The sequence below is a fragment of the Rhinolophus sinicus genome, linkage group LG04, assembly GCF_036562045.2.
Source record: "Rhinolophus sinicus isolate RSC01 linkage group LG04, ASM3656204v1, whole genome shotgun sequence".
NCBI lineage: Eukaryota > Metazoa > Chordata > Mammalia > Chiroptera > Rhinolophidae > Rhinolophus > Rhinolophus sinicus.
Window position 1 is genome coordinate 141,111,031 of NC_133754.1, and position 26,267 is coordinate 141,137,297.

The 26,267-nt window shown below is 41.4% G+C and overlaps 1 protein-coding gene across 1 annotated transcript in view; it reads left to right on the top strand.

Moving 5' to 3' along the window:
• Positions 1 to 2,145: 2,145 nt before the first annotated feature.
• Positions 2,146 to 26,267, top strand: part of PGM5 (phosphoglucomutase 5) — a 177,557-nt gene continuing 153,435 nt past the window's right edge. Inside the window, exon 1 of the mRNA XM_019730342.2 lies at positions 2,146 to 2,993. Within this exon, the coding sequence (XP_019585901.1) occupies positions 2,733 to 2,993 (261 nt within the window). The 5' untranslated portion in view covers positions 2,146 to 2,732. The remainder of the gene's footprint in view (positions 2,994 to 26,267) is intronic.

A 26,267-nucleotide genomic window follows, 5' to 3' on the forward strand; every position in this document is an offset into this window, starting at 1 on the left:
CTTTACATACAATGGTGGTCTATAAACTGCAGTTCTTGTTATAGCTTAATAATAATGATTACTACAATATTGATGGCAGTCGTATGAATATCTAACATTTATCAAATGCCTTTTTGTTTGTCAGGCACTGGACTAAGTACTTTAATTATGAGGTAGGGATTATAATAATGCCCATTTCACAGTGAAGACACCGAGGTGAGGAGGGGTTGAGGAATGAATCCAAGGTCACATACAGCTGGAGGAGAAAAGGCATATATAGAAAGGTGTAACAGCATATGAAACGTTCCTTATGAGGGATACAGCTACATCGTGCTATGTGAATTCAGAGAAAGAAATCATTTTCAAAGACTTGATCAGTAAAAGTGTGAAGTATGTGGTGGACCGTTGTGATTGGGTCACCATTTCTCATCCCTCTGGGGAACAGTTCTTCCTTACATCGGAGGAACTGTTTCCCTTTCACTGTGAGATTCTGGTGATGTAGTGGGCCCATTGCCTGGTGCTGCACCATTCAGAGTCTTAGGGAATTTGGAGGTCAGAACCAAGGGAAGTGGCTTTCCTGTTGGCTGGTAACACTGTAAAATCTTGTCTGAGATGTGCATGGCTTGTCTTCAGTCCTGTGGAAGGATCTGGGCTGTGGTAGGAGAGGATGGTGGTGATGTCCAGAGAGTAGCAGGTGCTGGAAGTGAGGAGATGGAGTCCTGGAGGTCTTTTGGGGCATCGCTGAGGCTTGGGGACTGTGTTCTTACTGGGGTAAAGGACTTCCCACCCTCTCTTCCTCTGGGAATGATACTATCCTTCTTTGCAAAGTGAAATGTGACTAGAAATTGTTTTAAAAAAACCCACACTATAGAAATATGCACACATTCTTAGCAGTGTTGAGGTTCTATTTGGAACTAAGCCAAGGCTCTCTCAACTACAAAATGGGGAACTTTACAGGGGGGATGGGCTTTTGGGGGCCCCAAAAGAGAGTAGGGGGAAAAACACAAAACAACCTTTGTTGTGTAAGAGTCCCAACAGATTTCATTTGATGGCTTCCGTGATTTCCCCATCACACTTCAATGAATAAAAGGGGAGGGGCCATGCAAGAATTTGGCCTGATTGCACGTGCCATCTTGCCCACTTCCTTGACCTCATAGAAAGTCTCCTTTTTCTTATCTGTAAAGTGGGAATGATATGAATGCTAATCCTACCTTTTCTTGTTGTTTTGAGCATCCAAAGAGAAAACAGATACAAAGCCTTTTATCAACTGCAAAACAGCATGTAAGTCTGAGGCTATTATTCACAGTCCCCTTACTATGATGAAACACTTTATAACCCTGCAACAAGTCAAGTTGAGTCACAGAAAACGGACAATATTTGGGGGAGGAGAAAAAGCAGGAGATTTCAGAATAGTAGCCTCACTAGGTGCAAAACTGCTTTGAGGGGTAAAGGAGATAGAAGCAAAAATAGAAATTGTTTCTTCCCTCTTTGGGTTTTGTCCTTTTAGTCTGTTCTCGCTTCACTCCTATTTTCTGTGGGGTAATTTCTTGGTTTTGGATTTTAGGTGGGCTTTATGGAGACAGAATATCGCTAGCCCCTGCAGAATGAGAGGGTGTGTGGAAAGGACCCCACACAGTTCCTGGTACTCTGTTCTTGTTTAATTTGAGTTTGTTTACTCACTCGTGGTAGGATTGTTCAAAAGGGCTTTCACCCTCCTATTGCAAGTGATTAATTCCCGTCAAAGGTCAGCAGCATAGGCACATACAGTATGGGACAAGCCTGTTTCTCAGCATGAGCTGGGCTGGGGAGGGTGAGAAGGGCAAGAATAAGGAAATGTGTGTCTGTGTTGCTGCTGTCACAAGCCCCACAAGAAAATAAGTTTCCACACCAAAAAGTGGGCTGCTTTGCGAGTGCCTGTGGAAAAGTGTGGATGGCTGCGTGGGTCCTGCTGGATTGAAGGGCCTGACTCTATGTGATTCCCTGCAACAAATGGTAGTGGTGGGGTGTGTGTATACACACAGACACACGCAGCAGCCAGCCTCCAATTTCAGCTCTGGCAGAAGATAACAATTCTCAGCTCGCCTTTCCAGGGTTATTTTTGGCTGGGGCTGTTCGCTGATGGCAAAAGGTTCAGCCCCCTCCCAACTCCCTCCCTTGTCCTTGTTCAAAAGAGAAACTTGTGCGTGTAAACTGCTCACTCCCAAGGAGACCAGGAGACTAGGCTGCGGGTGAAAGGGGAGAGGGTCCGGGGTTGCGGGAGAGGATCCCAAATCCTGCTCCAGCTCTCATCCCCCCACCCCCCAGGCCATTTTCTAGCGGAGGGTGGTCCCTGGAGACAAACTATCGCTGGGGACAGCTTGGGCCAGCTTGGGCCAGGCACACAAGGAGGAGTCGCCAGGGGTCTGGGTAGCTGGCCCTGGGAACGGGCTTTTGGGACGACACCCCGAAAGTGAGTCCAGCTGGGGAAAGAAATTGCGGGCCCCTGGGGCGATCTGGCTGTAGAGGTGGTGGGTCGGGAGAAAACTTTTCTTGGAAGGTAGAGGCCAGACTTTGCTGGGGCAGCGAGGGGCCGCGCTGAGAAGGAAGATCGACTGGTCGGTGCCGCGGGAGGGCGCAGGGCGCAGGCCGGCTGGGGAGGGGGCCGGGGCGCGAGGCGGAGTCCGGGCCTGCCGTCAGGCTGGTGGGGGCCCCCCCACGGGCTGCAGATTCCCTCCGACTCCCAGGAGCCGCGGCACTACCGGCCAGGAGGCGCCATGGAGGGGAGTCCCATCCCGGTGCTGACGGTGCCCACGGCGCCCTACGAGGACCAGCGGCCAACCGGCGGCGGGGGGCTGAGGCGGCCCACGGGTCTCTTCGAGGGCCAGCGCAACTACCTGCCCAACTTCATCCAGAGCGTGCTGTCATCCATCGACCTGCGCGATCGCCAGGGCTGCACCATGGTGGTGGGCAGCGACGGCAGGTACTTCAGCAGGACGGCCACCGAGATCGTGGTGCAGATGGCCGCGGCCAACGGGGTGAGTTGCCTGGTAGTCCCGCGCTGCCCGCTGTGCCGCTACCATTCCGCCTTCTCTCTCCTGCCGCCTCCTACCTGCTGGCCCCCGTAGACCCGGGGCCCCACCCAGGCTCTGCTGCTCTCCCCTGTCCTCTCCTTCAATGTCCCACCACCGCGGCTCTCCACAACCTCCCTGATGCACCCCAGACATTGTTGCAACCGAATAGTTGCAATCATCTTCCACCCTAAATTTTGGCTCTGCCAAATTTAACAATAGTGTCTCAGAATACACACACACACACACACACACACACACACACACACACACACACGTGGATCACTGACATATTTGGCAAGAGCAAACCTTGAAGGCTTTTAATATCGTTGGTTCATGAACCCAGTAGAATTATTTCGTGATTAATTTCATGTAGATAGGGATGGGGTGGGCATCAATTTGATGCTATACAGCCTGGGCTCTCAGTTCCCCAGAGACATCTCTAAATGGTCTGAAATGAGATTTGCAAGGCCTTTCTTCAAGCAATTCCCGGCTTCTCTCCAAGATGCCCTTTGGCATTTGACAACATTTCATGCCTCTTCTCCCTTTCAGTTTTCATCCTCATTTCCTCTCCATTCTCCCACGACCTCTGCAGCCTTCTTTTGCAATTGGAATTCTCAGACGTTGGGTTCTGCCCCCCCCTCTGTTTTTCTTCTTTCTTCCTATCCTACAACTAGAAGCACCTTTGGCATATCCTCATACCTTGATTTCCTCCTTCCCAAATCTGGCAGCATCTCAAGGACTTCTACGTGAGGGATGCCTAACTTCAGCGGCCTCTGAATTCTATGTGGGAAACACTGTCTAAAAGAGTAATTTCAACCTGGTTAATGCAGTTAGACCCATAAACATAGACCTTTTCTTTAAGTGAAATCTCTGCAGATTATATAAATGAGAGTGAGCATTTTAAAAAGTGAAAGTAAACAATTAATTATCTGACATTTGGATTCCCTCCTTCTTCTTCCCAACACTGTTCTCTTTATTTCCTTCCTTCCTTCCTTCCTTCCTTCCTCCCTCCCTCCCTCCCTCCCTCCCTCCCTCCCTCCCTTTCTTTCTTTCTTTTTTTCTCTTTCTGCTATAATTCCCACTTCTCAGGATTTTTTTTTTTTTTTTTTTTTTAATATCCAAAAGCAGTTGGGAGAAACAGGGCCAAAGGATAAGTTGGGTGGCGGAACTGTGATTTCCAGTGCCAGCAGATGATGCTGGAGATACAAGACTTGTGTTTGTCTCCATCTCTCACTTGGGGTTGGTGAAAGTTGGCTTGAATCGGGGATTTGGAGAGAGGCTGACAAATGGTCTTTTCTCTTGTCTGAGAAAGCTCTTTCCATGGACTGATGGAGAATAACGAGCCATCGGAGAGCTATAGCAGCTTTCAAATGCCTTCCTGGGCCAATTTTTCCAGGGAGTGAAAAAAACATAGCTTGTCCAATATTTATTGTGGGTCAGGTTATTTTTGAAGCTACAGTTGTTGATTTGAGTGGGGAAATGATTATTATGTTTTATTATTTCTTGGCATACTTGACCGTAAGGACTCTTCAACCTCTTATTTCAATGGGTCGCCTCTGATAAACACATTTTATTAACTTTGAGGAGAGTTTATTTTAGGAGATGGTTAGCATATGTTAATATATGCTTAAAATAGAGTCAATTTAACCTAGCAGTTGTTATGAAGGGCAGAATGACAAATTAAAATCCACATAGAAGCACCATCTCTAAAATAATCTGAAAGTACTACTTTTAAGATAGGTGCGCATGGGTGAAAAGAATGGTGGGCACTTATCAAAATTTCAAACAGCCAATTTTAACCAATCTTTTCCTCAGTTTGTTCACCTTGGGGGCTTTTGCGAAAAGCAAAGTGAATAATCAGAAGGCTGTCTTTGGGAGAAAGGTGTTTGGATAACTGTAAGCAAAATTAGTGTTGAGTAATTGTAAATTGATGGGAATGCACTTGTGTCCTAACTTGGACTGTTGAGTTATATTCAGGAATGATGAACTTTAATTCCAAATGCTGTGGCCTTTTTAAGTTTCCTATTGAATATTCATAAACAGGCTAGAAAAATAGTAGAAAAGAATTTCTTTCTTTGAACTGATTGGATGTAATTTGACTGGGTGGGCTGCGTTCTCTCTATTTGACAAATCTTTTTTTTTTTTTTTTTTTTGGTTGAACAAGTTAATTTACAAAGCAAGTTTCTATTAAAAAACAAAACAAAACAAAAACCACCACCACCACCACCAAAAAAGTTGCTCTTTGATTATGTAATTGCTGGAGGAGAACAGAAGTTTGAAATTTATAAAATGATAAACTACACTACCAATGTTTTAATATCTCATAAAGTTTGAAATAGATTCCCAGACATATACCTATACAATCTTGGATTTATAAATTTTTTGTTTTAAGATTATGAAATTTTCAAACGTTTGGAAAAGTGGAAAGAATAAATTAATGACCTTTTATTTGCCCGTACCCTACATTGTTAACATTTTTCCTTACCTGTTTCATCTTATTTGAGACCTAAAGTATTTTAAAGTATATTAAAGAAAATGACACTTTACCTCTAAATTCTTCAGTGTGGATCTCTGAAAATTAAGAATATTTTTCTTTGACAATTACTCTGAAATGTTTTTTTTATAGCTGGTTTGTTGAAACTGGTTTCTTCTAATCAACGAACACACATTGCATTTGGTGCAACCTAGAAAGTACCTCCCTCTTTATTTTTATTTTGTTAATGAAATATACTTGTTGAAGATACTAGGCCAGTCAATTGTCCTGTAGAATGTAACCCCACCCCACCTTTTCTAGAATTTTCTGATTATTTCTTGGTGTCATTTAACATTTTACACTATTCATTTTTTGTTTGTTTTTGATGAACTGAAAATTAGTTGTAAATACTGAATTAGATTCAGGGTGAACATTTTTTTTTCAAGAATATTTTATAGGCGATGATATACATTCATGTTGTATCACATTAGGAAACACGTCTCTGGTTGTCCCATCATTCGTGATGTTGAGCCGATTACAGGGCTATGGTGGTGATTACCTGTGTCTTCCATTATCTTCTCTCTTAGGACCAGCAAGTAGCCTGTTGGGTAAACTTTGTACCATGTGAATATTCATTTCCATGTCAACCTTTACCCAGTTATTTTAGCATCCATTCATGATCTTGGCTTGAGCAGAATATATCATTAGGGGTTTCAAAACGATGATTTTCCAATTCTCTAATTCCATTTACATGTTTTAGCTGGCATTTTTCTAGAAGCTGGGCATTTCCCTCACAACTGGGCTTTTTGGTTATTCTGTAATAGAGTTTCCTCTGGAAAGCAGGGTATATGTTTATTTCTCTCCCTTTCTTAATTACCAATTTTCATAGTAAGGATTTAGTGAAACTGCCACTTTTGTTGGTGATGCCTGAATTTTGCTTTGCTGTAGCTTTTTTGAGTATCACTGTGGACTCTTGGATATTTATATGATCAATTTGAATGGATTAGTGAATAATGAAAAGACGCTTTTTACCCATTTTTGTAGATTTTATGTGGCTATGTGAATTTGCCTAAAAAATCCCCAGAAGATTCTCCTTTAAAAATACAAACTGTCATGCTATATAGAGTGAAAGAAAAATAACTACTAAGTACAAAGAGTAAAATTATGTCATTTAAATGAATTATGATTAAGCTTAGTTTGTAACTAATTGACTTTTTATCCTATTTCTCTTTCCATCTGCTTCAGATCCTCTTCAGGGATTTAGATCCTCTATATATCAATTTATTCTAATCTCTTAAAGAATTCAAGAGCTAGATACAACATAATGGCTGCAAAAGAATGCTTTTGCTGGTCTTTGGGTGGATCCATCTGTGGCCAGGAGCATTCTCTCTCTCTCCTTTGTTCTAATCTTTTTTAGTCTTAAACTACCTTTAGTATTGAACGATGACAGCACTGTGTCTGCCTCAAGATGTTTCTGACTTCTTCTACAGTGTTTTCTCTCTGGAGATGACCTTGTGTATCAATAGTATCCAATAGAACTTCCTGTGATGATGGAAATAGTCTGTAATCTGCATTACCACTAGGCACGTCTGACTATTGAACACTTGAAATGCAGCTAATGCTAATGAAGAACTGAATTTTACATTTTATTTAATTTTAATGAATAATAGGCGCAAGTGGTTAGCAACTACCATGCTGAACAGCATAGCTCTATAACTTAGCATTTAAAGTGTGTGTGTGTGTGTGTGTGTGTGTGTGTGTGTATGTGTGTGTGTGTGTGTGTGTTTAACTGAACCAGACTGTTACAATAAAAAGCAACTGTGGGTTAAATAAAGGGAGGTCACCAAATACTACAAATACATATTTGGCAAACCCAACCCAGTCTTTAGCCTAGGAGACAATAAGGTGAGGTGGAAAAAGCACCGTATCAACAGCTGGAAGGCTCACCTTCTTTTCCTAGCTCTGCCTTACACGTTGTAGGGCAAATGCTTTAACCTTTTGAAATACCTAGAAACCACTTGTTTCCTCATCTATAAATTGGAAATGACAGCCTCACTGAATTATCCTGGGAATTAGATAAAGCACTTCATATGAATGCGTTCTGTAACATCCACAGCTCTAAGAAATAGAAGGGAGTATTATTATGATCCACGGAATACATCTCAGACAATAATCATTTGAATGCATGTATTGAATAAAACATGCAATGGGCTTCTTTACAAGTAACTTATGTCACTGTTGCACATTTTAGCCAAAAGAAAATCCATTTGTTGACTAGCTACATACCGTGTCGGCCATGCGATGATCAACAACAGCAATTATGATTGAATTGCAGAATTCAAGAGCTTCTCCATGCCTTGTAAAATGTTTTGGAAGCCAAAGCTGAAGTGCAATGGCATGAGGAAGCTGGGTCAGCAAGGGACTGGGAGTGCCCTCCAGTTAAAATGCACAGGTTGTATTTGATTCCAACAGGCCATGAAAAAGTGGTTGCTCCAAAGAATGAGAACACACTTGCCTTGACATTTACTAGTCTATCTAGGGGACAATTTGGTGTGGCCCCAAATACAAGGAACACAGGTTTGGAAGGGAATCCGAGTGAGATGTGGTGGTGGGTGGGAGGAAGGGAGGGAACAACAAGGAAGCAAGAGAGAGAAACCTGTGGTTCAACACAGAAGGCTTCTTTCTGGGAATGGCTCTGGGAATCTGGGGTTGGCTGGCTACACGTCTTCTCTCTTGAAGGGAAGAAGAACTGGGTGGTGATTACTTCCTATTTGTTACTGGATTTCACTACAAAATAGGTGACTAGAATGAGCTACTATGGCCCAGACATTAGGAATGCTTGTAATACATTAGAAAACCCGAAAGAATCTTCCTAACTCTATCTTGCTTCCCTTCCCTGATCCCCAGCCCTGATTTGGGGAATTGGGGAATCTATTATATGAGCAGCAGCAAATTTTAGAGAGCCTTTGGTTCCATCTATCTCCTGTTTGGGCCAGGTCATTCTTGAATCTTTTAGTCTCAAATTTTCATTCACATTTTTTGTGGAGAAGTAAAAGGAGAGGGAGAGGTTTTGAGAACAGCTGGGCCCTTCCAGTTGCTGGGGTGGGTTATTTTAAGCTTTGTTTAATGTGTCCCGAGACCCAGATGGCATTTTTAACTAAGCTGCTTTATTAAACTTTCTGACAAAGCATAATGATGTTTATTGAAAAGACAGGCACACATCAGCAACGTTATGTGTGAAACTTGCCCTAAGAATGTTCTATGAAACATCTGTTCTCTTTGAGCCCTTTGTGGACTCTGGAAATTTGCTAGTTTCTGTACAGACTTGAGGAATAGAAGTTGGAACCGATTTTTGGGGAATCTCAGCATAGGTATTAGCTTCACCAACTTTAACCCTCCTCTTTTGGGCCTTGCCACTCTTGTTTTAGATAATAGTAATATGAACAAACACTGTAATAGATTTTGAACAGGATTATTTGGGAATAATAGGTAGGAAAAAAAAGGTCTAAATTTCCTAGGGATTTTTAAATTGAAGGTGGAATGTTCTTTGTTAGCCTACAGCCTTCACAGTTAATTGCAAACACTCAAGATTTGGACAATATGCCCTTACTGTTTATTCTTGCATAGCCAAAGGGAAAGTTTTAGGTTCTTTCATCTGACTTGACTCTCATTAGTTATGAATAAGACGATATTTAGAATATACACAAGACTTGTTAAAAACCCACATTTTCTGCATCCTTAAATAGCTTTCATCTCTTACATTTTTAGTGACATCAAATTTTGGACTAAAGTCTGTATTTGTATGAAGAGAAAATTTTCAGGAACATTCAATCCCTAAAGAAATTCTTTTTCTTGGCATAAAATCACAGAAAGTTTTCTTTTCCTTTCCAAGTCTCTACTAATAGTTGCTTTGTACAAATATAATATTAAGTTCTTGCCTTTACATTGTTTTCCTCTAATACGAGTTCTATTTTATAGCTAGGGTTATCTCAGTTTGCATTTAGGAATTTCTAATGGAAAGAGAAAAGAATTTGAAATCATTCTGTTTGACAAAAGGTCCCACAAAATCTTAGCAGCGTTTTACAAAAATTGGTTAATATCTATATTATATGAAAAGCTTTTCCGAATCAATAAGAAAATTTGAACAATTCAAAAGAAATATTGTTAACCACAAACACATGAAAAGGTGGTCAACCTCATAATTACCAAAGAAATATAAATAAAAGAATTCCATCAATTTGAAAAAAATAGAAAATGCCCACAGTTGATGTAGGTGTTGGAAAATTGTCATGTTTGTACACTGTTGGTGGAAGTTAAATTGATACAACTTTTTGCTCAGGTAATTTGGCAGTGTATATCTAAATGAATAGAGTTCTTGTCCAATAATCCAGGAATCCCTTAATATAAGACTCTATCCTGTAGATTTTTTTTTAACTTGTTAAAAAGATTTTTGTTAATACATAGCTAACATATAATATTACCCTGTTTCCCGGAAAATGAGACCTAGCTGGACAATCAGCTCTAATGCATCTTTTGGAACAAAAATTAATATAAGACTCAGATATAACATAACATAACATAATATAATATAATATAATATAATATAATATAATATAATATAATATAATATATAATATAATATAATGTAATACCAAGTCTTATATTAATTTTTGCTCCAAAAGACACATTATAGCTGAATGGTCCAGCTAGGTCATATTTTCGGGGAAACACGGTATGTTAGTTTCAGGCATACAACATAGTTATTCAACATTTATACACCTAAAGAAGTGATCACCATGGTAAGTCTAGCAATCAACTGACACCGTACTATGCTATCACAATATTACTGACTATATTCCCTATGCTGTACATTACATCCCCATGACTTATTTGTTTTGTAGCTGGAAATTTGAACTTCTTGTTCCCCTTCACATCCCCTCCTTTTTAAATTTATCAATTACAGTTGATATTCAATATTATTTTATTATTAATTTCAGGTGTACAGCATAGTAATTAGACATTTATATAATTTAAGAAGTGATTCCCCTGACTAGTCTAGTACCCACCTGTCACTACCATGTTTCCCCGAAAATAAGACCTAGCTGGACCATCAGCTCTGATGTATCTTTTGGAGCAAAAATTAATATAAGACCCGGTATTATATTATATTATATTATATTATATTATATTATATTATATTATATTATATAATATAAGACCCGATCTTATATTATATTAAAATAAGACTGGGTCTTATATTAATTTTCGTTCCAAAAGACGCATTAGAGCTGATGATCTGGCTAGGTCTTATTTTGGGGGAAACACGGTATGCATAGCTATTACCATACTATTGACTATATTCCCTGTGCTTTACTTTATATCCCATGACTATTTTGTAGCTACTAATTTGTACTTCTTAATCCCATTACCTTTTTCACCCTGCCCCTCAACCCCCTCCCATCTCTCACCCTGATAAATCTTGTACCCATCTGACACCATGCGTAATTATTACAGTATTATTGACCATGTTTCCTATGCTATACCCTACATCCCATGACTACTTTGCAACAACCAATTTGTACTTCTTAATCCCTTCACCTTTTTCATCCCCCACCAACCTTTTTCCATCTGGCAGCCATCAAAATGTTCTCTATCTATGAGTTTATTTCTGTTTTGTTTGCTTGTGTATTTTGTTCTTTAGATTCCATCTATAAGTGAAATCACATTACATCTATCTTTCTCTGTCTTACATACTCCACTCAGCACAATACTCTCTAGGTCCATCCATATTGTTGCAGATGGCAAGATTTCATTCTTTTTTATGGCTGAGTAATATTCCATTGTGTAAATATACCACCTCTTCTTTAGCCAATCATCCATTCAGGGACACCCAATTACCTTAATTTCCTGGCTATTGTAAATAATGCTTCAATGAACAGATGGATGCACATGCCCCTTTCACGTAGTGTTTTGGATTTCTTTGCATAAATACCCAGAAGTGGGATTACTGGGTCCTTCTTTGTCTCTTTGTTATAGCCTTTGCTTTAAAGTCTATTTTGTCTGGTGTAAGTATTACTACCCCAGCTTCTTCTTCTTTTTTTTTTTTATCTCCATTTTCATGAAATATCTTTTTCCGTCCTTTTATTTTCAGCCTGTATGTGTGAAGTCACTCACTCAATCTGAAGTGAGGCTTTTACAGGCAGCTTATATAAGGGTCTTGTTTTTTATCCATTTATCCACCCTATCTTTTGATTGTAGCATTTAATCCATTTACATTCAAAGTAATTGTTGATAGGTATGCAGTTATTGCCATTTTATTATTCATAATTTTTAATCTCCCTTTCCCCTCTCCTTAAAGAAGTCCCTTTAACATCCCTGTGATACTGGTTTGGTGATGATGAAATCCTTTAGCTTTTTTTGTCTGGGAAGCTCTTTATCTGTTCTTTGATTCTAAATGATAGCTTTGCTGGATAAAGTAATCTTGGTTGTAGGTCCTTGCTTTTCATCACTTTGAATATTTCATTCCAATTCCTTCTGGTCTGCAAAGTTTCTGTTGAGAAACCAGCTGATCGTCTTATGGAAGCTCCCTTATAGGCAGCTAACTGCTTTTCTCTTGCTGCTTTTAAGAGTCTTTCTTTGTCTTTAGTTTTTGGCATTTTAATTATGACGTGTCTTGGTTTGGGCCTCTTTAGGTTCACCTTGTTTGGGACTCTGCACTTCCTGGGTTTGTATGTCTATTTCCTTTGTCAGACTAGGGAAGTTTTCCATCATCATTTTTTGAAATTGGTTTTCAATTCCTTGCTCTCTCTTTTCTCTTTCTGGTGCCCCTATGATGTGAATGCTTCTATGCTTGATGTTGTCCCAGAGGCCCCTTAAATTGTCTTCACCTTTTTGGATTCTCTTCTCTTCTTGCTGTTCTTATTGGGTGTTTTCTGCTACCTTATCTTCTAAATCACTGATTCGATCTTCTGCTTTATCTAATCTACTGTTGATTCCCTCTAATGTATTCTTCATTTCTGACTGGTTCTTTTTTATATTTTCTATCTCCATTTTTATGTTTCCTATGTCTTTTTCGAAGTTCTCCTTGATACCGTTGGGCATCCTTATAACCAGTGTTTTGAACTCTGTATCTGGAGGACGGCTTGTCTCCATTTTTTTTTTTTTTTTTTTTTTAGAGCTTTGTTTTGTTCTTTCATTTGGGACATGTTCATTCATCTCCCCATTTTTGCTGTCTCCTGTGTTTGTTTCTATGTATTATGTAGGGCTGCTATGCCTCCCAGTCTTAGTAAAATGGCCTTATGTAGTAGGTGTTCTGTGGGACCTAGTGGCATAGGCTCACCTGGGCTGGGTGCTCCAGGTGTGTCCCTGTGTGTGTTGTGTGTGCCCTCCTATTGTAGCTGAGCCTTGGTTGCTGTTGGCTTATCAGTGGGAGGGATTGACACTTGGGCTGATTGGTTATGAGGACTGGCTGTGACTACAGTGGAGGAACTGTAGTGCAGGGGCTGACTTTCCAGAGCAGGATTTGCGTTAGCAGAGCTCTGGTGCCTGTCCAGTCTGCCCTTTGGGTGTGTCATCCTTAGAGGTGGGTGGGTGATGCTCTGGCTCATTCTGAAGCAGGCCACTGGGTGTGCTGGTTCCCAGGGCCTCCTGGGAGGGGTCTCGCTGCAGGCCAAGTTCAGCTGCAGCCTGTGCCCTTCCCAAGGCCACCTGGCATGAACCCCAAAGCAATCCATAGATGGTTGTCTCCCACACTGGACTTGGAGGTGCCTTGAGAGGCCAAGCCATAAACCAAGGCTGGCTGTCACTAGTGCTGGCTTGGGGCTGCTCAGCAAGAGGTACAGGACATGCCAAAGCCAGATGCTGCTTATGTATTTGGAAGATTTTAGGAAACTGAGCCAAGGCAGGTTGTTTGTATGGAAAAGCTGCTGGAAGCATCTTGAGTGTGCCTGAAAGTTGGGTGGGGTGTTGTGTCAGGGACTCACCAGGGCTGGGCCAGTGAAGGTTGTTAGCCAAGTGGATGAAGACTAAGCTATAGCAGCTGCCTGCATCTGCATGCTGGAACATGGGGAGGGCTCAACAAAGAAACAGCGGCCTCTGCCAGCACTTCTGTCTGGGAGAAAGCTGCCTTTCTAGCCCTCACCGTGAAGCCAGACGATTCAGTTCCTTCCTGTGTGTCCCTAGCACCTTTTTGAGCTGTTGCCCCAGCACTGGAGCTCAGAGTGAGTAAAGCCGTTAGCGAGGAAGTCCATGTGTGGGCCTTTAAGGAGCACCCGGGACTCCAGCAGGCCCCCATCCACCCAGCCGCAATCTTTGCTAGTTTTTACAGCCAGATATTGTAGGGACTTCTCTACCTGGCACCGGAACCCTGGGCTGGGGTGCCTGGTGTGGGGCTGGGACGCCTCGCTCCTTTGGAGGGGACCTCTGTAGCCAAGATATCCCTCCCAATTTTTGATGATCACACATGGGTATGGGACCAGCCCGTTCTCCATCTCTGCCCCTCCTACCAATCTCAAGGTGGCGTCTTCTATATATCCAGTTGTAGTGCTTTAGTTCAGTTAGACTTCAGGTGATTCTCAATGATGGTTGTTCTGTAGTTTAGTTGTAATTTGATGTGGTGATGAGAGGAGGCAAGTACAGCATTTACCTACTTATCCATCTTGACCAGAAATCTATCCTGTAGATTTTCTAGTACAAATGTGCAAATATCTGTGTACAAGAATATTCACTGCAGCATTTTGCTAAAGAAAAACTTGGAAGCAATCTATATGTTCAGCAGTAGAGAATAGGCACATAATTTATGACACAACCACACTATGGCTATATTAAAATCCATAAACAAAGGAGGTGGATCCATACGTGACATGAGAAAGATGTGAATGATAGTTTGTTAAGTGAAATAAAGCAATTAGTGGAGTATCATGTGTAGTACTTTTGTGAATCTAATATAGGCATAGAAAATAGGGTTTGAAGAACACACTCCAAACAGTTAACAGTGAATATATCTGGGGTCTGTGTGTGTACATGGTGGAGGAGGTAGAATCCTTTCCATTCTACTTCATATGCTTTTCATTATCAAATAATCATACATGTATACACATTGCTTTTATAACTAAACACATCAGTAAAAAATAATGAAGAAAAAAAAAGAAGCTTTACATTTGAATCACCGTAATATCATTTGCAACTTGTATGATCACGGGGAAGTCATATAGCCTTTTTGGGTTTATTCCCTCATTTATAAAAATAGGGAAAGTAATAATACTTACCCCTGCCATCTTTCTGTGTTATCGGAAGGACTGCATGGGGTAATGGATTATTATCAATTATTTAATTTATTTATTTATATAACACAATTACTACCAAATTATTTCCTTCTGATAGAAACACAAGAAAGACATGTGCACATGTTCTTATTGGTCTTAGTAGATTTACTGATCAGAAGGTGCCTGTTGATCTGGTGATCACAGTTGCTTTGGTAAGGCTTCCTCTTGACTTTTGGCATTCCTCCCTGCTGCTGGCTAAGGCTTGGTGACGACTGCTGAAGTCATGAAGCCCTTCCCTTCCCAGTGTGCACACGTGCACACACACACACACACACACGTACACACTCACTTACTCACTCATGCACACACACACACTCATGCATATGCAGCCTGCTATGATATTTGTGGCAGCAGCTGCTCTGGCATAAACTTTAACTCAACGTAAAGGAGGTTGTTGTTTTTTTGCATGATCTGTGCATTATTTCCTGTTATGCATTAGCTGTGTCAATGCCATGCTTTTGCACCTTAAACCCTTCTGAGGCTCAGGCTGTATTAAGAGCAGAACAACCCCTCCCCGCCCCCACACACACCCCATTGCCCCCTCCTGAGACCACATCTTAATCTGCTCATTTTATGAGGATTTTCAAGTCTAACGGACTGGGCCATGTGAGAGATCACTGAGAGGAACAGACCAAGCAGCGGCTAAGAGACTCCACGCTAATCTGCTGAGTAGTCTGCAAATGCACAGCTGCAGGAGCGAGTGATTCTTTAAAGTACTTTGTCAGGCTGTTTGTCAGGGTGCCTGTTCCTACAGCCCTGCCGAATGTTTGGTTAGGAGGCATAATCTTTTTTTGGACAGGATCTCCCAAATGTAAAGTGACAGATGCTAATGTGGAATACAATACAGACAATCCAGCTTGCTGTCATAAATAACAGTAAATTGTTTAATCTTGCTGAGTTGTAAATCTATGATTGCCAGAGGTCTTTAGTTCCCTGGAACATACGATAGGGGGTGGAGGCATTTAGCAAATGGGCAGCTATTGTTTCCCAACCAGACAGAAAGTGACCTGGTGGAATTTATTTCAAGAGCCATATAAATATATTTTAATTGACATAATAACTAGTCACAGAAAAACACATACCTATAAAGAGAGACTGATTTTTGTTGTTGTTTTGTAATATATATATATATATATATATATATATATATGGTCTATCTACAGAGGTGTCAAAGATACTGAGCTTTTTGTTTTGGGAATATATATATATATATATATACACACACACATACACACATATATATATATATATATATATATATATATATATATACCTGCCGTATATATAATATTTTATCTACCTATAAAGGTGCCAACTGTAAATTATTCTTAAGCATTTAGGTAGTTTATCAAGTAGCATATGTGCGTGCACATGTGTACAGGACACATACCCCTCGCCCTCCAAAGAGATATCTCTTTCCCTGGATATATTCAAGAGGAAGACAGAACAGAGTCCCAGATGTAAGAAATGTTTGCAAACTGCATAAAATTGAGGGAGGTAACTAAATGCTCCCAAATGACCTACATTTCTATGATAATAAATAGAACTTGTGCTAGAGTTGGATGGACCAATACTAAGAAATATAAGCAGCATAAATCCTACTATTCTAGGCAGGAATCTGTGTTGCAAAGACAGATTTCTGCAGTGAGCTCCACACCATGGGCAAGTTAGCAGGCCAGCATAGTACATGCCAGTGGACAGTGCAAGTCAGAGGCATAAATGGGGGCAATGACAGAAGAAAATCCACGTCAAGATAATACAGACATGGTCCTGTCACTCCTTACCATGGACTTCAGCCATTTCTTAGTGAGCAGATTTGGTGATTAAAGAAGAAAGAAGACATAATAGTCATGCAGGCATGTTACAACTAATTTTTCTGTTTAATTATTGGCAAACTATATTCCATTTCATTTATTCCACAGTGTGGGTTTAGTCTTCAAACATTTTTTCATTTTACATATAAAATCTTTAGATGAAAGAACAGGGCACTCAACTCTGCCTTCTAGACCCAGGTAGATCCAGTGGTTTTTATTCTGGTACCCAGTTGGGTTGATCACCTCATAAAATGGCAGCAAAAGGCCCTTTCTTGTTTGAATGAGCCATGCCTGATACCTTAAGGTAAAGATTTCAGCATTTTCCAAGCACACTGAATTACCCAAGTTCCAATTCCACTCCCCTCATTTTGCACCAGGGGAAAGCGAGATTGCTGGATCCTTTCAGTGAGACCTTGAGAACTGGTAGGCTGATTGCGGACCAGTCAGCTTGGGCCAAACCTGGGCCAAACTTCTAAATGCCAGTGACTTTTCTGAGCTTGTTGAGATGATAGGAATCGAATGTGAAATCCATCTTGGTTGGGTTCTAATGGACTGTCATCTCTTCCTTCCAGCCCCGGAGTGTGTGTATAAAGGCTTCCTGATGGACAGGAAGCTGAGGATGAGCTCGGTTGCTCCCATCTGGTCTCCGTGTAACAAAGCATATAACTGCACAATTATCCATGAGCAACTGGAGAAATCCCTTGGTGTTTGGATAACCACATCTACATCTTGCGTTTGTTATATCTTGAAATTCCACTCCGCCATCTCTTGCTTACTCATGTGCAGCAGTGCTTGAGGCTTGGCACTCCTCTCTGACAGCTGGGACGAAAAGACTGAAGCCTACCATCCATGGCAGCTTGCTTTGGGCTTCCCTTGTGCGTTCCGTATTTTGTTTAACTGAGAAGACAGGAAACAGGCATCTTTGTGTACATGGCTTACACGCACTTCATAGATGGACGGGGTTGTGTCTGTGTGGTCCTACACAACACTCTGTCTGCGTACCATGAAGGAAGTTTCTGTTTATTGCTCTCTTCACTCTCTCAGATTCACTTTGGGAATTGCAGGGATATGACACAGTAAACGGAAGATTTTGAGGAATGTCATGCTTACGTTTTCTCTTCTCTCTTTGGGACTCTTTTTAAAAAATGACTTATTTAAAGTTAAAAGGAAATCCTAAAGGGGAAGTCTTATTTAAGGGAGTTCACACAGGAAAACAATCCTGCTTTCGTTAGTGTTATATTACTGGGGAAATCTCATTTGGAATCAAAATTCTTCATCTACTCTGAGATTCTAGCCTGCAGGTTTAAATTGTACATCGCTGCTCTCTAGGACTTTAATTTGAGCTAATTAGAAACTAAACTTAATCTAATTTAGAAAAGTTGTTAGCATTCTGAAAAGAGGGAGCCATCAGAAATAAAATCATTAAAAAAATTAGTTATGTATGACACCGGGTGTAATGAAATGGAAGTGCTGGGAGAAAGTTTTATGTAATAAAAGGTTCTCTTTCTCAGAACACTGGGCTGTGGCATGTGGAGGGTCATATTGATTCCCTCGGCACCTGCTATGCCCTCTCATGGGCGGAACAAATAATGGTACAATCTAGGTGAGGTTTAAGGGTTGATGGAAGGCACTGGCAGCAAGTTGGAAGGAGAGCCACAGAGATCGTAAGTAACGGGATCATCGGAACGATGGCGAATGCACACTTCTCCCTGCTATGTCCTCCCTTCCCCAAGCATTTAGAAGTTGTGAATGAGTAGGAATCAATTCATGCTGTGTCTGTCTATGTATCTGTGTGTCTGGGAAAGTGGGCACTTCGTACGAGTATGTGTCTGTAGGCATCTGTGCAACAGTGTTCACATGGCCCCCTATGGATCCTGGGATCTGCATCTGTGTGGCTTCTATATGTGTGTGTCACAGTGGACCAGGGTCCACCTTGCCTCTCTCTCCTAGTGGGAGCTGAGGGACATGTTCCTCAGGGGCAGTAAAGCCCACTCAAGTTAGTGTACTTTCTGCAGGGCTGGGTGGGATTCCCCTTTCTCCAGCCAAAGACACACCGTGTGTTGGGGGAGTGGTGATTCCTCCAGTGCCCCTTTTGGGAGGGTCAGTGAGAGAGAGCAGCAGAAAGCCATGGCTTGGATTGGGCTGTGGTTTGGGCTTCACTCAGGAATAAAAGCCAGATGTTGCCTGCTCCAGGACTGTAAGCAAAACCAAAGCCAATTATGTCAGTAGACCATCTTTTCCTGCAAGATTGCAGTCGGCTACATGGGCGGAGAGTAGTATTTCTAAGACTTATTCAGAAAGTGAAGTGGCAGTTTGAGAGAGAATCTGCTGTTTAAAAACGAATTTTAAATGTTGGGGGAGGGTGATTGGATTTGGGAAAGGCAATAACATAATTTTTGTCATGTTTAACTTCACAGAGAGTTTCCCTTTATGTAATCTCATCTTAAGTGACTTTCCACAACCTGTACCCTCTTGGCTTTGAAGAAAACAACAAGCCTCAGAGAAGTGAAGTGATTTACTTTAGGTCAGAGGTGGAGCCAAAACTCTTACTCATATCTAGATCTTCTTACTTTCCTTATATAACAGGGCTTCCAAAGGTTATATTTCTTTAGTCAATTCCTAGGTCTTGAAAGCCATACCTTTTCTGATGGCATTTGTCTTGGGCTCATGTGGAGAGGGAGAGTTAACAGAAGAGAGAAAACAGACACACAGGAGAAGGTGATGTGAAGACAGAGGCAGAGATTGGAGTGACGTGGCCGTAAGCCCAGGACAGCCACCATAGCCTAACAAAGGCAGGGACCAGATTCTTCCCTGGAGTCCTCAGAGGAGGAGCAGCCCTGTGTGGGATTTCAGACGCCTCACTTCTGGAACTGTGAGACAATACATTTCTGTTGGTTTTAGCCACCAAGTTTATGACAATTTGCTACAATAGCCACTGGAAACTAATATAGGTTTTGTATTACTTTATAGATTTTGTTTTAGTTTCCTAAGGCTACTGTAACAAATTGCAATCAATTTGGTAGCTTAAAATAACAGAAATGTATTTTAAGTTCTGGAGGCCATAAGTTGTCAGCAGGGCCAGACTCCCTCCAGAGGCTCTAGGGAAGAATCATTCCATGGCTCCTTGAGCTTCTGGTGGCTGACATATTCCTTGGTGTTCCTTAGCTTGTGACGGCATAACTCCAATTTCTGCCTCTGTCTTCACACCATGTCCTTCCCTGTGTGTTTCTTCTCTTTTGTGTCTATTTCGGTAAGAACAGTATGCTATTGCTTCCGTGATGGAAGTGGTCAAAATGTAATCAACCTGCTACCAGGTAGCTGGCTTATTACCCTGGAAATAGTGCCGTATTAGGGACTCAGTGTTGGTCTCCGCAGCTGGCAGATCGGACGCTCAGTGGTGGCTATAGCAGGTCGGCCTTGGTGAGTGGAAGCCCATGTTGCTGAGCCCATGCATCACCTCCCTCTCCGCCACTATGGCCACTTTGTTCCTGAGTCCATGGGACAATGACAGGAGTGGCTGCAAAAAGAAGCTGACTGGTATTCACAGAGCAGATAATTCTATCCACTGGATTATTGAAATCCTCCTCTGCTGAGGTTACCTTTTGGTGAGCATTCATGTGGAACACACATATCTTCTTAACTTTCCATGTCTTTCCTTAGAAGCTCGATCACTCATTCTTTCGTATCTCCTCCAGCATGTATTGCCCCTCAGTGCCCCTCCATGTCCAGCACTACCACATTTTTCTGCTTTTCGTAGTGTAATGAATAGGTCTATATGGGTAAAATTTCCAGATAACTAGAATTTAATCTTCTGTTAACCCTCCAATTACAACTAAACTGTTTCAGGTTGAAATTTTATTCAATTGTATTTTTCCACTTTAACCTTCTTAAACAGAGTATATATTACCCTTTCAAAAAAGAAATAATTACAGTTTAATAAAATAAACATTTATCTATAATCTTCTCTACTGAACTAATACACCCTACATACTTATTTCTGTATTTTCTACGTCCTAGCCCCACAGAGTACATAATTTTACAGTGCTATAATAGCATAAAAGTAATTTTTTATTCTGCATTTTAAAAAGATTTTTATTAAAAATATAGCTAACATATAATATTATGTGAGTTTCAGGGTTACACCATAGTTGTTCAGCACTTATATAGCTAAAGAAGTGATCACCATGATAAGTGCAGCAACCATCTGACACTGTACTATACTATCACAATATTATTGACTGTATTCCCAATGCTGTACATCCCCATTACTAATTTGTTTTATAGCTGGAAATTTGACCCTTTTATTGCCCTTCACCTTTCCCCCCTCCCTTTTTCATTTTTCAATTACAGTTGACATTCAGTATTATTTTATATTAATTTCAGTGGTATAGCTTAGTGGTTAGACATTTACATAATTTAAGAAGTGATTCCCCTGACTAGTCTAGTACCCACGTAGCACTATAAGAGGTCTGATGACAATTTAAGTTTGCAAACTTGTTGCAACGATGTTCCTAATCTTTTTTTATATCAGAGGGATTATGAATTTATACCAACTAGACAAACAGTTAACCATGTTTACTATTTGGAAGTGCTGAAAAGGCTGCATGAAAAAGACAAAAACAACCTGAACTTTTTGCCATCAATTCATGGCTCTTGCATCACGACAATGCACCAGCTCACATGGCACTGTCTGTGAGGGAGTTTTCAGCCAGTAAACAAATAACTGTGTTGGAACACCCTCTCTACTCACCTGATCTGGCCCCCAATGACTTCTTTCTTTACGTGAAGATAAAGGAAATATTGAAAGGAAGACATTTTGATGACATTCAAGACATTGAGGGTAATACGATGACAGTTCTGATAGCCATTCCAGAAAAAGAGTTCCAAAATTGCTTTGAAGGGTGGACTAGGTGCTGGCATCGGTGCATAGTTTCCCAAGGGGAATATTTCAAAGGTGACCATAGTGATATTCAGCAATGAGGTATGTAACACTCTTTCTAGGATGAGTTCACGAACTTAAGTGTCAGACCTCTTACATAGTTATTGCCTTATCATTGACTATATTCCCTATGCTTTACTTTACATCCCTGTGACTATTTTGCAACTATGAATTTGTACTTCTTAATCCCTTCACCTTTTTAATCCTACCTCCCCAACCCCTCCCATCTATCACCCCAACAAACTGTAGTACCGATCTGATACCATACGTAGTTATTACAATATTATTGACTATATTCCTTATGCTATAACCTACATCCCCATGACTGCTTTGTAACAACCAATTTGTACTTCTTAATCCCTTTCCCTTTTTTCACCCACTCTCCCAAACCCCCTCCCATCTGGCAACCATCAAAATGTTTTCTGTATCTGTGAATTTGTTTCTGTTTTGTTTGTTTATTCTGTTCTTTAGATTCCACATACAAGTGAAATCACATTGCATCTGTCTATCTCTGTCTGACATACACCACTTTAGCACAGTACCCTCCAGGTCCATCCATGCCGCTGCAGATGGCAAGAACCCATTCCCTTCTGTGGCCAAGCAATATTCTGTTGTATATATGTACCACCTCCTCTTTATCCATTCATCCATTGACAGACACCCAGGCTGCCTTCACATCATGGCCTTTGTAAACAGTGCTGCAATGAACCTATGGATGCACATGTCCCCTCGAAGTAGTGTTTTGAAACCCAAAACGTTTCTTTGGATGAATACGCAGAAGTGGGATTACAGGGTCCTTCTTTGTCTCTTGTTATAGCCTTTGTTTTAAAGTCGATTTTGTCTGGTATAAGTATTGCTACCCCAGCTTTCTGTTTGTTGTTTTCCATTCTCATGACATATCTTTTTCCATCTCTTTACATCTGTGTGTGTGTCTTTCAATATGAAGTAATTCTCTTGTAGGCAGCATATGTAACGTTTTTGTTTTCTTGTGCATCCAGCCCTCCTGTGTCTTTTGATTGGAGCATTTAATCCATTTCCATCGAAACTAATTGTTGATAGATATGTAGCTATTGCCATTTTATTATTCATAATTTTGATCTATTTTTTTTTTCCATCTTAAAGAAGTCCCTCTAACATTCCTTGTAATACTGGTTTGGCGGTGATGAACTCCTTTAGCCTTTTCTTGTTTGGGAAGCACTTTATCTGTTATTCAATTTTAAATGATAACCTTGCTGGGTAGAGTAATCTTGGTTGTAGCTCCTTGCCTTTCGTCACATTGAATATTTTCTGCCAGTCCCTTCTTGCCTGCAAAGTTTCTGCTGAGAAATCAGCTGACAATTTTATGGGAGCTCCCTTATAAATTACAAGTTGCCTTTCTCTTGCTGCTTTTAGGATTCTCTCTTTGTCCTTAACCTTTGCCATTTTAATAATAATGTGTCTCTGTGTGGGCTTGTTTGGGTTCATCTTGTTTGGGACCCTTTGTGCCCTCCTGTTATAGTTGAGCCTTGATTGCTATTGGCATGTCAGTTTTGGGATTAGCCCTCAGGCTGATTGGCTGTGGGGTTTGGCCACATCCACAGCTTACAGACTGCTGTGTGGGGAGCTTACCCCACTGAGTGGGATTCGCCCCAGTGGACTCTGGTACTTGAGACTGCCCTTTGTTTGTGCCACCTATGGGGCTAATTGGGCTGTGCTCTGCCGTGGTCTGAAGCCAACCCCTACGTATGTTGCTTCTGGAGCCTCTTGAGAGGGGCTCTGGTGCAGGTCCAGGTCACCCATTGCTTGTGACCATCCGGGGACTACCTGATTTTTTGCTGCCTATGCTAAACCTTGAGGCATGTGGGAGAGACCAAGCTGTGAACTGAGGATGTCTGCTACCAGTACCAGGCCTGGGATAGCTCCACAAAAAGCCAGGACACCCCGAGTCCAGCTGCCACCTGCCAGCTCCCACCTGCCAGCTCCCTTAAAGTTCAGCCTCTGATAAAGACTCGTGTGGCATGCAAATTCGATGAGGCAGGATTTCAGGGAGTCACTATAGTAGGAAGTACTGTGGTCAGAAGGTTAATGTGAACTCTGGTTTGGTTCCAGTGCTGAGCCTGGAGCTACTCAGCAAAAGTCTCAGAGCACACAGAGGCCAGTTGTCACCCTCCTGGGGCAATGGACTCTGATAGTTTTTCAAGAAAGAGTGCAGTGTGGGTGGGGCTGGCCGCTGGTGGAGAAAGTGCTTCAGGCATTGGGGGAGTTAGATGGGGTGGGGTCCCAGTGAGTCGGCAGGGTGGAGCCGCAGAGCTCACCAGACCATCAGATTCAGATTTGGCTGTAATCGTAGGGGGAGTGCTCAACATATTAAAGATGGTGGCTGCCTGCCAGCTGCACAGGAGAAGGACCTCCCACAGGGAAAATGGGACTGTCCTCCAGTCCTTGCCTCAAAGCCACACACCTCAGTCTGCTCCTCATATGTCTCTGATGCCTCCTGAGTCACCATCCCTCTGTCAGAGCCCAAGGTGGGTGCCTGTGAGCAAATGAGTCTGTGCATGGGCCCTTTAAAAGGACATCTGGGTTTCCGGCAACCCTTGGTCCCATCTGGATGGTTAGAATTCCCACTGGTTTTCACATTCTGATATTGTGAGGGCTCCTCTTCCCAGCACCGGTACTCTGGGCTGGGGAGCCTGGAGTGAGGCTGGGGTCCTTCTCCAGGGGGAACCTCCTCGTCCTGGCTATCCCTCCCAATTTTCATCTGCCACACAGAGGTTTGGGACAAGCCTGTTTTGCGTCTCTATCCTTCCTACCAGTTTCGACACGGCATCTTTCTTATGTCCTTAGTTGTAAAACTTCTGTTCAGCCAGACTTCAAATGGTTTTCCATGTTGATTGTTTTATAATTTAGCTGTAAGTTCAATGTGTTCACAGAAGGAAGTAGGCACAGTGTTCATCTACTCCTCCATCTTGGATCTCCTTCCCTATTCTGCATTTTTGATTTAGCATTAAAACATTGTCTGTTCCTTCTCTAACTCTTAAGAAAATGTGTTAGGTTGGTGCAAAAGTAAATGCGGTTTTTGCAATTATTTTTGAACTTTTAAACCGCAATTACTTTTGCACCAACCTAGTAAGTTGTTACCACAAATAAACCTGAAATGTAGGCAATTTTTATTGTCTTAAAAATAAGGGAGTTATTTCTCATTCACATAATAATCCACTGTGGATGTTTCTGGTGGGCAGACTCTTGTCTATTCAGTGAGACAGGGAATTCCATCTTGTGGCTCCAGGTTCCTTCCATCTTGTGACTCTGGCATTTCCTAAAGCCACACAGTCACCTGTATTGAGTTTGTGGAAGGGGAAATAAGCAGTGTTGAGAAGGCATATCTGCTTCTTAACATCCTTATCCCAGAAGAAACACACATTACTTCTGTTCTCATTCTCACCCTAGTTTATCACTCATTGTGAAAACTAGTCATGCGGTCACATGTAGACACCAACAACTGTTGCCCCGGCTGGGTGGCTGCTCCTCAGCAACAGCTCTGTACCGTGGAAGGGGATTATAACTTTTTGTGGACTACGAATCAAATCTGTCACAGCTGCATGAGCTTCATAATTACCGTTTAAATGGCTGAAGAATATTCTTTAAGTTGATACATCATACTTTATTTAACAGGTTCTTCATTTTAGACGTTTATAAAGATTGTTTAAAATTTTTCCTTTCTAATGAATACCACTATAGGAAATACTATACATACATACCTCTTCCTCCATTTAAAGATTATTTATTTAAGAATAATTCTAAAAAAAAAATGGGAGAGAAAATTATGAGCAAAATTTACAATAATTTTTCAGATTCCTGAAGTTACATACTTATTCCTCAGGATCAGTAACAACTGTATCTATCTGCAGGGTCTTCTGCACTGCCTGTTCCATGGTGATACTCAATGAGATGAGTTGAGTGACCAGATAAACTTTAGTAAGAGCAGTCTTTAACTTAAAAGGTTAATGCCGTTTAGCTTCTTAATGATTTTATAGTATTGATAAGGATCATTTTTCTCAAATGTTTTTTGAACATTATTCATAATTAGGTGGAACATAATTTATCATGGCTCTGGCTAATAATATGAGTGTAATTATGCTCTGAGTCTTTCCTATCTTGATAAATGGCAACAGCATTCACCAAGTTTTAAAGGTAGAAAGCTGTGCAAAAAATTACTGCAAAATTTGGTGGCCTAAAACAATAGCAAATATTTATTGTGTCTTACAGTTTCTGTGGGACAGGAGATGGGTTGTTCTGTCTTGAGGACTCCATGACATCACAGTCATATATTGGTGTGGGCTTTGTCATATGAAGGGTTGACTGAGGCTAGAGGACACATTGCAAGCTGGCTTACCTATGTGGCTAGCAAGTTGGTGGTGGCTGTTGGTGGGAGGCCTCAGTTCCTTTCCATAAAGGTGCCTGCATAGGGCTCCTCGAGTGTCTTCATGATATGGTAACTGGTGTCTTCCCAGGGTGAACAAGAGAGCAAGGCAGAAGTGGCAATGTCATTTATGGTCTCACCTCAGAAATCATACACTATCACTTCTGCATTATTCTGCTAATCACCTAGATCTACCTTATTCACAGTGGGAAGGCACTGCACAGAGGCATGAGGCCAGAAAGCACGGATCACTGGGAGCCATCTTGAAAGCTGGCGGCTGTGGCTCCTCT